This window comes from Lycium barbarum, chromosome 7, assembly GCF_019175385.1.
Source record: "Lycium barbarum isolate Lr01 chromosome 7, ASM1917538v2, whole genome shotgun sequence".
NCBI classification, from domain to species: Eukaryota; Viridiplantae; Streptophyta; class Magnoliopsida; order Solanales; family Solanaceae; genus Lycium; species Lycium barbarum.
The window spans coordinates 9,014,179-9,028,503 of NC_083343.1; the positions used below are offsets into that span (position 1 = coordinate 9,014,179).

Genomic DNA, 14,325 nt, shown 5'->3' on the forward strand with positions numbered 1-14,325 from the left:
AAACGCGTCCATCTCAATCTTCTGCTTCTCGGCCTCTTTCGCATTTTCGGGGTATGAGTCGGCCAAAGCATAGACTGATCATTCTCTCAATGCAACGCCATGATCTTGATCTTTCAGATGTTGAAGTTATTATTTCGCCCATCAAAATTCGCTACCTCAAACTTCATAGATTCCATAGTCTCCTCGTCTCCTAGATCTCATGACCTGTAAGCTTCTGATACCAATTGTTAGGGCGAAAACGATAAAAACACAGTAAATAACATGGTTCGGATCGATGTGATCTTAGTCCACGGAGAACAGCCGACACTTTTATTAATAAGGGAGAAAGTTAGTTACAAGATTGAATACTCTTAGGTTCTATGTTCTGTGCTACTTAATAAATCCTAGCTAGCATGTATTTATACTACTAGGTCTAATCCTTCCTAGAAAGGATCTAAATCCCAATAACACTCGAAAACCAACAAAGAAAAGAGTTTCCTTTTATTTCTTTCTGCTTTTGAGTAGGAATTGACTTGAATATCTTCTCAACTTCATAGTACCATATTGGATGCGGCAACCCAAGTAAAAAAGAAATAATGTAGGGGCAAAAATAAGACATAGAAAAAAATCATGGTACATACCTCACCTCCAAAAAGTTAGTCTAAGGGGCCATGTATTACCAAAAAGGGTTTGAAAATATCTTGATTTATTGAAAACATACTTTGTAATATGAAGTAATAAATAACAAATATAAGGTCAAATATTTGAAGGAGCAAATCCTATTTAATTGACAAGCTAACTAAATGGTTATAATGTAACTAAGTACTACAAAATTCTTTGAATTGTCTCTTATATATAGTAGTAAAATAAGTGACGAAAATGTGTAATGTGTTCATCAATTAAATAAAAGAGCATCGTACTATGTGTGTGATATATGTTTTGACTCAAGTTGTGGAACAATTTTGAATCATTCAGGAGCTTTGTGGATAGCGTTTTTAAACCAATTATTGTTTAGTAAGTGAACGAGTAGTAGGGAGGTAATTCAGTTGGTTGATTACCTGAACTTTCCCCTTATTGGAGAGGGTTCGAATCCCCACGTTGTAATTTTCTTTCCATTTGCCCTACCCCTACCTCTTATGTAATAAAAAAGAATTTCTTTTTTAAAAAAAAAAAAAAAAAAAGTGAACGTAATATTTAGATTATTGGTACATTGCTTTCGGTAATTTACCTTTCCTAAAAAAGAAACAAAGATACTACTAATATTTAGATTATTGGTACATTGCTTTCGGTAATTAATAAGTAGAATTTTTTTTATAAATAGCTGTAGTTAGAGCGTAATTATGAAAACGTAACTACAGTTTGTGTATTTACGATACGTATGTGAGGACCCACAGCTGGGCGCTGACCATGCTGTGAACCTCTGGGTATCTGACCCCATAACTGACTGCTGTGGCATCTGCGCCCTGCTGACTAGTCATGACTACTGGAGGTATTGTACGGCAGGAAATCACAGACAATTCGAGATAGCACGCTGCAGCGCCTCGAACCTGTGACCTCAAGCCCTTTACATTCCCCTGAGGGAATCGACTCTTACCAATTGAGCTGCAGCTCAACTGGTAAGAGGCGTCTCCTTCGGGAGGACAAAAGGCTTGAGGTCACGGGTTCGAAGCGCTGCAGCGTGTGCGAATTGTCTTGATTTCTTGCCACAATAGCTCAGTAGTCCATGCGCAGATGCATGTCAGCTAGTCAGCAGGGTCAGATACCCACAACAGTCAGTAGAGGGGGCAACCTACAGTGTAGATCACTGTGGATCCTCGACAAAAAAGTCGCCTTTTTTTGTGAGGACCCACAGCTGGGCGCTGACCATGCTGTGAACCTCTGGGTATCTGACCCCATAACTGACTGCTGTGGCATCTGCGCCCTGCTGACTAGTCATGACTACTGGAGGTATTGTACGGCAGGAAATCACAGACAATTCGAGATAGCACGCTGCAGCGCCTCGAACCCGTGACCTCAAGCCTTTTGTCCTCCCGAAGGAGACGCCTCTTACCAGTTGAGCTGCAGCTCAATTGGTAAGAGTCGATTCCCTCAGGGGAATGTAAAGGGCTTGAGGTCACGGGTTCGAGGCGCTGCAGCGTGCTATCTCGAATTGTCTGTGATTTCCTGCCGTACAATACCTCCAGTAGTCATGACTAGTCAGCAGGGCGCAGATGCCACAGCAGTCAGTTATGGGGTCAGATACCCAGAGGTTCACAGCATGGTCAGCGCCCAGCTGTGGGTCCTCACAACGTAGCTACAGTTGCGCATACCACAGACCGACAGTTATAGTTTAGAGTTGTATCAGTGCATAATAGCGGGTATCAATTGTATGAGCGCATATAGTTGCGCTGGCTTAACTGAAATCACTGGTATCAGTTGTATATTTAAATAATGTATTAGCTAATACGCGCGGAAGAGTTGTATCAGCACATATAATTATGCACGTGTATTGTGTATTTGCTACAAAAACAAAATGTGGCCACATTTTATAAATTTTTAAAACTGTAGCCACATATCATAAATATAATCTAAACATTTACCACGTCGTGTAATTTTTCCTTTATACAGTAATACATAGATTCACGACACATTACTTTAGTAGTTAATCATATAGAGTTGGTGGCTTATTACTTCAATAATGAATCCCTTGTACCGATGCATGCTACTAGTAAAATAAAAATGCTAGTCTATGTCTATCTCTATCTATTTGGGTCCCAATGATAAACGAATAAGACGTGCTGGTATTGTTTTTGTTAATCTTTTTTAATTTTCAATGTCCTGTATCTGAAGTCACCGGCTGGAATCATTTCGATTTGTGTTGAATAAGTTTATTAAAGAGGTAAAATGCTTCCTACTCAAATCAACGTCGTTACACGACTACCACCCTTAGCCACCTTCACCAACCACCATCACGATCGATCAGCCACTTTGCACGTTTAGATACTGAGAGAGAAAATAATTACTCCCTCCGGTTCAAATTATCTGTCGTAATTATTAAAAATTATTTGTCTCAAATTATGTAACGTTTTAAATAATTTGAGATGAAGGAAGTATCCATAATTATCCAGTATGCCAATTTAGAGATAACCTCAATAATTAGAATTTGTATTCAAATTCAAACATCTACTTCAACGCCATGTGTTATAATATTTTATAAAGTTATCAACAAAAAAAATGAAAAAATGTGTGTGGCTGTGAGATATTTTGATTGTCAAAGATGGCCAATGACAAGTCTGATCTCTTGATAAATGGCTTATAAATACTACCCCTTCGTGGAGTAATGAAATGTCATCTACATCAATTGTATTGTCAATATATCAACCTTGAAGTTTAATTAACTAGTATTATTACCATGGCCGGAAAGTGTCTCTCACATAAATTTGCAATCCTTTTCACCGCTCTCCTTGTGGTTATTGCTTGTAAGTCATTTCATCCTTCTCCTATGCTTTTAAAAGGGAATAGGGTTAAATTTGCTCCTCGACTATTGTAAAAATGATCGATCTTATTCTCCATTATATTTTTTACTATAAAATTATCTCTGATGCTAGTCAAGTGGCACAACTATACGGATAAAATTCACAAATAGCCACTTTACAGTCCTTATAATTGAAAAATACTAACTGGTTTCATGGAGTTTTAAATTCAACAGGTGAAATTCCAGGATATTATCCTGAAATTTCACTTGTGAATTTTGAAATTCTATGACAGTAGCTATTTTTCAAAGACTTGTGTCAAAAGTGGCCAGTGAACCTATTTCTACCAAATATACCTTCCTCCGTTAGTGTTATCCAAGGTAGTTGCTCAATTTCACGTGACGCTGACATTTTGATGAGGTGAACTCCATATGACATGCCACCTCACCACCCGACCCTAGCTCATTTCACCCCCTCCTCTCTCCATTTCTTCGTCAACCGCTAACACTTTCTTCACTTCCACTATTTACAACACTACTACCACCATATTGTTCTGTTTTCTGCCGGCATCTGATCGAAAAACTTGGATTTCATGAGTGAATTTGAAATTTATATTTTAAAACAAGCAATAAGTTATTTGTGTGGCTAAAATCATTTCATTAAGAATAAAATAGAAAGTTTGAAGTTAAATTATTTCTAAATAACAATATATGACGTTCTCTTTGAGACATACTAAGAAGGAAATTAGGACACATAAACTGGAACAGAGAAATTATATTATTCTTACAAAATTTAATTTTGAATTTGCAGCTCATTCATTCTATTCCACGAAGATTCATGTGATGGCCCAAGAAGATGTAGTACAAATTGCAACGAAACTATTTCAAGATGATCCAACTTGTGGGAAACCTTGTAATACAATGGATGATTGCTCTAATGGTTGGTTCTGTCAGGCCTGTTGGAATTCTAGAAAGACCTGTGGGCCATTTGTTGGTGATGCCATAGCCATGGGCATGTAATTTCACTATTATCTTCTTTTCAACATTTAGTCATTTATAAGATAAATAAATAAATAACAAGTGATGAAAGTGTAGTTCAAAGAAAAAAGTATGATGGATTCAGACTCTGTGGTTAAGAAATTAAATCGGGTGTAATGTGTTCATCAATTGAATAAAAGATCATACAATGTGTGATGATATATGTTTCCGTTGCTTTTATCTCCCTTTGAATTCATTTTACCTAAGTGCGGTAAAATTAGCAAGTGATTTACAAGAATGCTCTTGAAATTTTATGGTCTTGAATTTTTTATCACGCTTGACTCATGGAAAAAGTTCAGGTTTAACAAATTTTGCCTCACGGACAGAACTTTGACTTTTGACCTTGAAGGTTTGCTCACGGGGCTAACGGGGTTCAAAAGCTCAAGACCATCCATTTTCAAGGTCATTGGGTGTAATTTTCCGATTTTGTGCTGTCCAATTCAGTTCTTCTAAAAGATGGGCTGATTTGGACTAAATATGTAGTTCAAACTAATCCATAAAAAATCTTGTCAGATATTTTTATTTATCTTTTTTTTTCCTGATATGTCAAATATAGTCCTGATAAAGATAAAAAGGTTCTACTAAGTTCGTTTGGTAATTTAAAAAAAAAAAAAAAAAAAAACTAAGATTTGGTAGGAGTTGGGCATGGCATGTTGTCTATGACCCATTATTTAGCCCGTTTTGATCAAATTTATTTCAACTCAAATGCGTAACATTTTTAAGAAAATTAATGACTCATCTAATTCATCTCCAAATCTACAGTTGCTGTAATACTTTTCTCCTAAGAATTCTTCATGTTTGAAATTCGTGAACTACATCTTTTGATATTTGTTAAGACCAACACAAATTCCTCTACTTTACCCTTCTTTCTTGAATTGGTTTGAGGGCTTATTCAAAATACTGACTTTATCGTTGTCATTATTAAAATTTTTCATTCTTTATCTCTTTCCTTTGGTTCCTCCTTGATATGAACGTCTTTTGAATTTCTTTTGAAGAAAATTCTTCGAGATCGTGAAGAATTTTCTTCCTATACCCTTTACAAAGTGAAGACAATTTTGTTATAATTGCACAAATTTGAAAAAAAGACTCGGGAAGTTCAATCATTGCGATCCTCACTTGATTTACTATAACCATGGGTGGATATAACCTTTTGGCTATGGGTTCATGTGAACTTATGACTTCTGATACAATTATTTGTATGTTTCAATTACAATGCATGTCTAAACACAACTTCAAGCTCTAAAAATTACAACTTCAAAAACTCAAATTTTCAAATTTCAACTTTAATATCTATGGCCAAACTAACTTTCAAAAAAAGCCTAGATCTTGTAATAATCTAAGAGTGAGTGAATAAACTATATTTGACTCAGGTTGTAGAATAATTCCGATTCACTCAGCCGCCTTATAATAGAAAATTTTCACATTACACTTTACACTAATATAAGAAGAGCGATTTTAGATCGATTAACGTTTTATATGTGAACTAGTAAATATATATACTTCCCCTAGAAAAAAGGAAAAAAGAAAACTAATTGCTTCAGTAATTATCAACAATATAAAATTGTGGTGGGATGAATAGGGTCTCTCCATCCTTAATGAAAGTCTGGGGTTCGAGTCATGGGTATAGAACAAATTAGGTTAGGGAGCAATTCTCCATTAAATGGTTACGCGGTGCAAATTTAGATTAGTCGGTGCTCTAATGCAGGTATCGAGCACGATATGGAAAATCAATTTAAAAAAAAAAAGTAATACTTAGATTCATATCACACATTACTTTTATAGTCGATAATCATATAGTAAAGGTGGCAACCGGTTCCAACCGGAACCGGTTATGGAACCGGTTAAGGAACCGGCCGGTTCCGGTTTACCGGTTTTAAACCTCAAACCGAAACCGGTCCGGTTTGAAGTGGTTAAAATCTATTTTTTTTTGTTTTTTGTATTATATATATATATATATATATTATAGTATTTATTTGTATATTGTAGCTATATTTTCATATGTTATACAACTTTATAATTAAAATTTAAATATTTACTGACTAACAGCCTAACAGCAAGTCAGCAATACAGAATAGTGTTTTTCGTATACATATATATGTATAACTTACATATACTTATATATATGTATAACTTAATATATATACTTATATATATGTACTATATACTCTATATACTTATATATATGTATAACTTAATATATATACTATACATACTTATATATATGTACTATATACTATATATACTTATATATATATGTATAACTTATTATATATACTATATACATGTCTAACTTAATATATATACTAAATATATGTATAACTTAATATATATACTATATATATGTATATATATGTACTATATACTATATATACTTATATATATGTATATATATGTACTATATACTATATATACTTATATATATGTATAACTTAATATATATACTATATATACATATCTACTATATATACTATATATACTTAATATATATACTATATATACTATATATACTTAATATATATACTATATATACTTATATACTATATATACTTATATATGTGTATAACTTAATATATATACTATATATACTTATATATATGTACTATATACTATATATACTTAATATATATACTTATATACTTATATATGTACTATATACTATATATACTTACTTATATACTTTAGTTTTTTTTTTTTAATTTTTTACCGGTTAAACCGGTTTAACCGGTCCGGTTCCGGTTTTACCGGTCCGGTTCCGGTTTTACCGGTTTAACCGGTTCCGGTTTTCAAAATATTGGAACCGGACCGGTAAACCATTAAACGGTTAACCGGAACCGGTTAACCGGTTCTACCGGTTCCGGTTCCGGTTCCGGTTCCAGTTCCGGTTTAACCGGTCCGGTTACCGGTTAAAACCGGTAAGGCCAAACCGGTTGCACCTCTATCATATAGGGTAGGTAGCATATTACTTCAATAATTAATTCCTTGTACCAATGCATGATATTCCAAAAACAAGAATGCTAGTCTTTGTTTTATGGTCCTTGAATGTTTATCTCTATCTATTGGGGTCCCAGCGATAAACGAATAAAACGTGCTGGTAGATATATATATATATATATATATATATATATATATATATATATATATATATATATATATATTGCTTGTCCATCCTATATCTAAATTTCATGCCTCGAGTAATTCTGATTTGTGCTGAATATGTCTATTAAAGAGGTAAAGTTTTTTCTACTCAAATCGACGTCGTTACAAAACTACTACCACCCTTTAGCCCCCCTTCACCAACCGCCATCACGATCAGCCACCACGCATTACAACTTTTAGTGTCAACCATTATTGTCAGCTGCTACAAACGCTAACTCTAACTATTTATTGGCAGGTATGATATTTAATTAATATTGTATTAAAATTTTATATTTATTATAGTACTTTTGAAATAGAAATAAATTATGCATTACTGAGAGAATAAATAATTTCCAGTTCATAATTATTCAATTTGCAGGTTTAGAGACGGCGTCTCAAATTCTCAATAATTATATATTTTAATTCAAATTCAAATATCTTAATCTTCAATGACATGTATAGTAATATTCCTTAAAATTATCAACAACCAAAAAATGAGAAACTTGTGTGGTTGTGAGCAGGGGCGAACCCATGTATTATTTTTTGGTGTTCGAGCACCCATTAATTGTGGCGGATACTCTATGTAGGCATATAGAAAATATTGAAATTTTGGTATAAAATTATATATATCACCCAAGAAGCAATAAAAAATTTTGGTGCTCTGGTTAAGAGGTTGTAGGCTTTAGGCTAAGCCATGGAGGAGCCAAGTTCGAATCCCACCCAAAACGATACGTTCTTTGTTGATTTTAAGGTGAGCACCCAGAACCAATGAATCCTGGGCTCGCCACTGGTTGTTAGATGTTTTGATGGCCAAACTTTGCGAAGTCTCTTGATAAAGGCTTATAAATACTAAACTTCGTATAGGATGGAAATTCCATCTTCATTAATTAAATTATCAATCTCTCAACCTCGAAGTTTTACTTAGTATTATTGCCATGGCTGAAAAGGGTTTTTCACATACACTTGCTATCATTTTCACCGCTCTCCTTGTGGTTATTGCTGGTAATTCTTTTCATCCTCTTCCTTCAAGGGTTAAATTTGCTCATCTCCTATGTAAAATAGATTAAATAATAGTTTATTATCTATTATATTTTCTTATAAAAATAACCCTGATGGTAGTCAAGTGGCGCAAATATACAGGTAAAATTCATGCATAGCTCTATTCTTCAGTTTCTATACTTGAAAAATAGTCATTGTTATGAGTTTCAAGTTTTACGTAGAATTTGAAACTCCATGAAAATCACTAATTTTTCCAAAACAAGGCAAAAAAATGAGCAAAGGAAGCTATCTCTACCATATATATCCCTCCTCAGTAAGAGGTGTCGACGCCCAACCCCTCACGCGTGACATTGACTTGTTGATGAGGTGAACACCACATCTATTTTACCCCTCTTCTCCAATTTTTTCCGCCAATAGCACTTCATCTCCTCCATCACCACTCATGGCACCATTGCCATCATATATTCTGATTTCAACTAGCATCGAACAAAATCTTTTTTTTGGTACATAACATAAATTCTTATGGTCTTACACAAAGTATTGATACTGATATCCTGGCAAGGGTTCTCTTAATTTTTCTCGAATCTTGGAAAGGATTTAAAGAGCATTTGTAGTTATAATACCCCGTAATCTTTTCAAATCTTAATCGGGCTACTTGAAGATCCCATCATCTCTTCTTTCTTTTTATTGAGAGAGAGTTACCAAAACGATCATTTCAGAAGCGAAAGAGAACTTGGCTTGCTTAGCAATCAAAATTTGTATTCTAAAATAAATCATAGACATTTGCATCGTTTAAGGATAAAATAAAAACATTAAAGTTAATGTTAAGTTGATTCTAAATAGGACATTAAATTCTTTTCAAACAAACCATAAAGTAAAGTATGATACACATAAAAAAGGGCCGCCCGACGCACAAAGCATTCCGGCGTTATCAGAGTACAGGGAAGGGCCATATCTCAAGAGGTGTGATGTAGATAACCTACCAAATGCAAGAATTAGTGGCTGCTTCCACAGCTCAAACCCGTAACCTATAGGTCATATGAAAATAACTTTACTATTGCTCCAAGGCTCCCCTTTAGTATAAAAGGGCAGCCCGGTGCACCAATCTCCCAATATTCGATGATCCAAGGAAGGGCCGGACCACAAGGCATTATTGTGCACAACCTTACCCTGCATTTCTGCAAGAGGCTTTTTCCACGGCTCAAACCTATGACCTCTTGCTTAGATGCTCCCCTTTAGTGTGACACACATAAATTGGAATATAAGGGATATATATATATAAGGAGTATATTATTCGTATAAATTTCAATTTTGAATTTAATTGACTTGCAGCTCATTCATTCTGCTCCGCGAAAATTCATGTGATGGCCCAAGAAGATGTACTACCAATTGCAAAAAAACTATTTCAAGATGATCCAACTTGTGGGAAACCTTGTAATACGATGGATGATTGCTCTAATGGTTGGTTCTGTCAGGCCTGTTGGAATTTTAGAAAGACCTGTGGGCCATTTGTTGGGGATGCCATAGCCATGGGCATGTAATTTCAGTATTATCTTATTTTCAACATTTAGTCACTTATTAGATATATAAAAATAACAAGTGACGGGAAGTGTTGTTCAAAGAAAAATGTATGATGGATTCAGACTCTGTTGCTAAGAAATTAAATCTTGGTGCAATGTGTTCATCATTTAAATAAAAGATCATCCAATGTGTGGTGATATATGTTTCCTTCGCTTTTATCTCCCATTGAAATCATTTTCCATTCATCTTACCTAAGTGCGGTAAAATTAAAAGTGATTTACAAGAAATATCTTGAAATGACGGAAGATCGAAACAAGCAAAATAAGTATAGATAACACATAAGCAAAAACAGAAAAAGAATGATCCAAACAACTGCTAAACTTCCAAAATTTTGAATAAAAATCAGAATTTTATGAACACCATGAATCGGAAAAAGTTAACAACTTCAGGGCGATATGGAGCTCAAAATACTTTGACAAAGTTGCAACAATGTTGACCCATGATATAAGAATAATCGACCAAAAGTCTATTAATAGACCATTATTTACAGAGCAAAAACACAAAAAGAAAGATCGAAACAAGCAAAATAAATTTAAATAACACGCATTTCGACGGAAAAACAGTCAAAACTTCAAAGGTTTTGAAAAAAACCAGAATTTTATCACTACAACAAGAGGCATGTGTTGCTACAAAATAAGTTGTAGCTAAATATGAAATTTTTTGTGGCTAAACACTTTAGCCACAATATTTTTTTCCATAGCATTCGTAGCAAAATGTAGCGTAGCTAAAAGTTAGCTACAAACTTTACATGGTCCGTGGCTAAGGACTTACACTTATTGCTACGAATTTTTTTTTGGGTTGTAGCTGCGATGATAGAAATTTTTTGCCACGAAAAATATACTTATAGCAAGTGATTTTATTCTTTTGCCACGATGAACAAAAGTTGTAGCTATCTTCATATTGTAGCCACTAGATGTTGTGTTGTAGCAAAAGAGTTAATTTGTTTGCCATGCAAACTCAAATTTTGTGGTTGTTTCTATAGCTTAGTCTCGTGGCAATAGTACTCATATTTAGTTACGAATTAAAAAATTCATAGCTATGAATTAAAGTATTTTCCACAAATTTTCTCATATTGTAGCTAAGAATTCACACTTTTAGCCATGAAATAAATGGCATTATAGCTAAAATAATCTTTATTTGCTACGGAAAGTAAAAAATTACAGTCATGTTCTTCATACGTGGTAATTGCTAGAATATGTCTAGCTACGAATTCGAAGACTCATAGCTAAAATTCCTTACTTTTCTGTCACGATGAATAAAATTGTAGCAAATGATTTTCTTTGTTTGCTATGGAAATAAAAATGTGTATCCATGTTCTCATTCGTGTGGCAAATATATGTATTTTTAGCATGAATTCAAAAATATCATAGCTATTGATTGAAAATTTTGCCACGAAATGTTAGCCTTATAATGTAAATGAGAATTCATTTTCGGCATGAAATTTATAGACAATCGTAGCAGAATATCTTCAATTGTGTAATAAATACAATATTAAGAAAAAAATGTAATATTCAACAATATCATTCAAAATAGTGAAACATCACTTTTTAAACTATCAATATACTTTTACAAGAGAAATAATAACTATTCATGTCTTCATTGATTTTGATGCTTCTGTCACTCCTCCAAAAGCTGCAATAACAATTAAAAAAAATATAAGAAAATGATACAATAAATTATTCGTTGAAAAAATTAAACTTTATTAATATGATATTTTTTTAGAGATCATATATTTACTGAATTAGTAATATAAAAAAGATATAAATAAGCTACTTACGATTAGATTTGCATCATTTAATTGTCAATCTTGAGCTGCAATCATCATTTGAATTTTTTCTTCGCATCATTTACTCAAATCCGCTATCTTATTTCCTTTTCTTTCTTTATTTCTTCAATTTACACAGCTTCCCTTTTAACTTCTTCCACACGCTTGTTCGTTGCTTTTCTGATCAATTCTGATTGCTTTATGAGTTGTACCTTCGTTGGCCACCAAAATATTCACTAATATTTTTTCCGAGGTCATATGCACGGAGATATCCATCCTTTTTATCATCATCATTTAAAAAAAAAATCTCCTTTTCCTTGCTGCTCTTTTAATTGATCAAACTGATCCTACAATAAAAAACCATTGAAACATATATGCAAATATATACTTTTATGGAGATAAAGAGGAAAGCCACATTAAAATTAAAGTGGCATCTAATTGAAAGGCATCAACTTGTGTTTCTTGTTTTTCTCTTGCGAGATTCCATGAAAACTTCAACATGAGAAGAAGTTTATCATATTTTTTCTGTACCTGTGAATATACATAATCATATCATTAGTTGAATTTAGATAATGAAATATAATTTTTCTAACTTTGTTCAAAATATTATTTATAAGGGAAAATAGTTTTGAGATACAAAAATTATTTAAGAAACATACATTTCAACAATAAAAAACTAAAATTTCCTGTTTCGTAAATGGCATTTTATTCATTGATTAAAAAAAACACTTTCACAAAATTCTGAATGAGACAAGAAGTAAAAATAAAATAAAAAGGGTACAAGACCGTGGCTCATAAGAATTATAAAAAATAAAAAAGACATACATTTCAAGAACAAAAAAATAATACTTTTTGTTTCTGTAAATGGCATTTTATTCATTGATTAAGAAAACACTTAACAAAAATATGTGAATGAGACCAAAATAATAATAATAAAAAAAAAAAAAAAAAAAAAAAACGAGTACAAGAACGTGGCTAGTAATATCAATTAAAACTACTTGATTTTTTTAGTCAAATTTTGTCAAGCCATATTGGTTTCTTTGTCTGCTAATACTTGAAAGATCCTTTTTCTGCTTCATATAATGAACCTCTTTAGAGAAAATTAGGTGATGATAGAGCATTAAAAGACGCGACCCTATCTTATTGTTCATTCTAAATTTTGATACAATGATAAAGTAAAAGTTCTTAGTAAAAATGGTGTTCTTTATTTGTAGTCTAAAAACGATTCCTTTAGATTAATCAGATCCTCATCTCACCAGATCAAACTAATTTGTTTAAAACATAGGGGAATACAAGTAAGAAAGCAAAGGATATAAAATTTACCTTAGGTATATGTCTCGAGAGCAAAAGTTGAAATCAGGAAGTGAGATGGAGAAGATGACGGTGCCATTTTTGTTTTATTTTGAGGGCTTAGTCTTTTAGGGTTTTGGGTCTCTTATCTCTTTAAAATAGGAAAAGAATGCTATGATTTAGGGTTAAAATTTTAGAGGGAAAAAAGCTGGAGGGAACTCTTTTGTTTTTTTTGTTTTTGTGTTGTCAATTACTTGTTCTTTTCAAATTTTAGGCATAGCTACGTTTTTTTCAAAATTAATTTCGTAATTTAGAGGTAAATTAGTGTAATCATCATGTTTCCCTCCTAAATCTTAATAATCAAAACAATAGAAAAAAATTAGTAAAAAGTTTGTTAAAAAATTACATTGTAATTTGATAAGAAAAGTAATTAAATTTATCCATTTTGTCTATAACTTATTAATTATTGAACATTGTTTGAAGATAATATTTTTTTGATATAAATTACGGTATAGATTCACTTCTACGTTGGTTATATTAAATTGTCAATACTTAATAGAACTAATTATAATTAAACTTTTAATAACCATTAAGTAATTGAATTAGCAGCAAATCATAAAGTTAGTCCAAGGTAATGGACATAAAGAATACAAAAGAAATTTCGAATTTAAATTGTTAAAACTTAATACAACGAATTATAATTAAATTTCAATAATCATTAAGTTATTGAATTAGTGGCTAATCATAAAGCTATTTTTTAATTAAGAAATTCAATTGGTGGACATAAAGAACACAAAAGAAAGAATTTTGAATTTACAATATACGATTTATCCGGATCTAAAGTATCAATTCCAACAAATGTTGAACTAAAATAAATTTTTGATGTCAAATGGTTTGCCATTTGAAATGAATCTATTATTTTGATTTGATTGAATACTGTAAGTATGCATACACAAAATTGTTGAAGCACAAGAGTAGGATGAAGCTTGAGTTGGGCTTACATACATATTTAGACATTGTTACCTATTTATCTAAATTATATTTAAAACTTACAATTACGAGTAAGATTCTGTGAAATTAAATCGAA

At 32.4% G+C, this 14,325-nt stretch overlaps 2 protein-coding genes and 1 long non-coding RNA gene across 4 annotated transcripts; 2 read left to right on the forward strand and 1 right to left on the reverse strand.

Moving 5' to 3' along the window:
- The first annotated feature begins 3,280 nt into the window (after positions 1-3,280).
- Positions 3,281-4,629, forward strand: LOC132603080 (metallocarboxypeptidase inhibitor-like). The gene is made up of 2 exons (XM_060315962.1): positions 3,281-3,437; positions 4,242-4,629. The coding sequence occupies exons 1-2, from the start codon at positions 3,371-3,373 to the stop codon at positions 4,448-4,450; spliced, it is 276 nt and encodes a 91-aa protein (XP_060171945.1). The 5' UTR covers positions 3,281-3,370; the 3' UTR covers positions 4,451-4,629.
- A 3,272-nt stretch (positions 4,630-7,901) lies between these two features.
- On the forward strand, positions 7,902-10,334 carry LOC132603081 (metallocarboxypeptidase inhibitor-like). The gene is made up of 2 exons (XM_060315963.1): positions 7,902-8,605; positions 9,935-10,334. The coding sequence occupies exons 1-2, from the start codon at positions 8,539-8,541 to the stop codon at positions 10,141-10,143; spliced, it is 276 nt and encodes a 91-aa protein (XP_060171946.1). The 5' UTR covers positions 7,902-8,538; the 3' UTR covers positions 10,144-10,334.
- A 1,285-nt stretch (positions 10,335-11,619) lies between these two features.
- Positions 11,620-13,572, reverse strand: LOC132602107 (uncharacterized). Of its 2 annotated transcripts, none has more exons than XR_009567601.1 (3): positions 13,272-13,572; positions 11,961-12,479; positions 11,620-11,815 (listed from the first exon to the last, which is right to left on the reverse strand). It is a non-coding gene; the product is annotated as an uncharacterized LOC132602107 (long non-coding RNA). The 2 variants fall into 2 exon arrangements; XR_009567600.1 differs by having other exon boundaries at positions 11,961-12,295; positions 13,272-13,562.
- Positions 13,573-14,325: the final 753 nt, after the last annotated feature.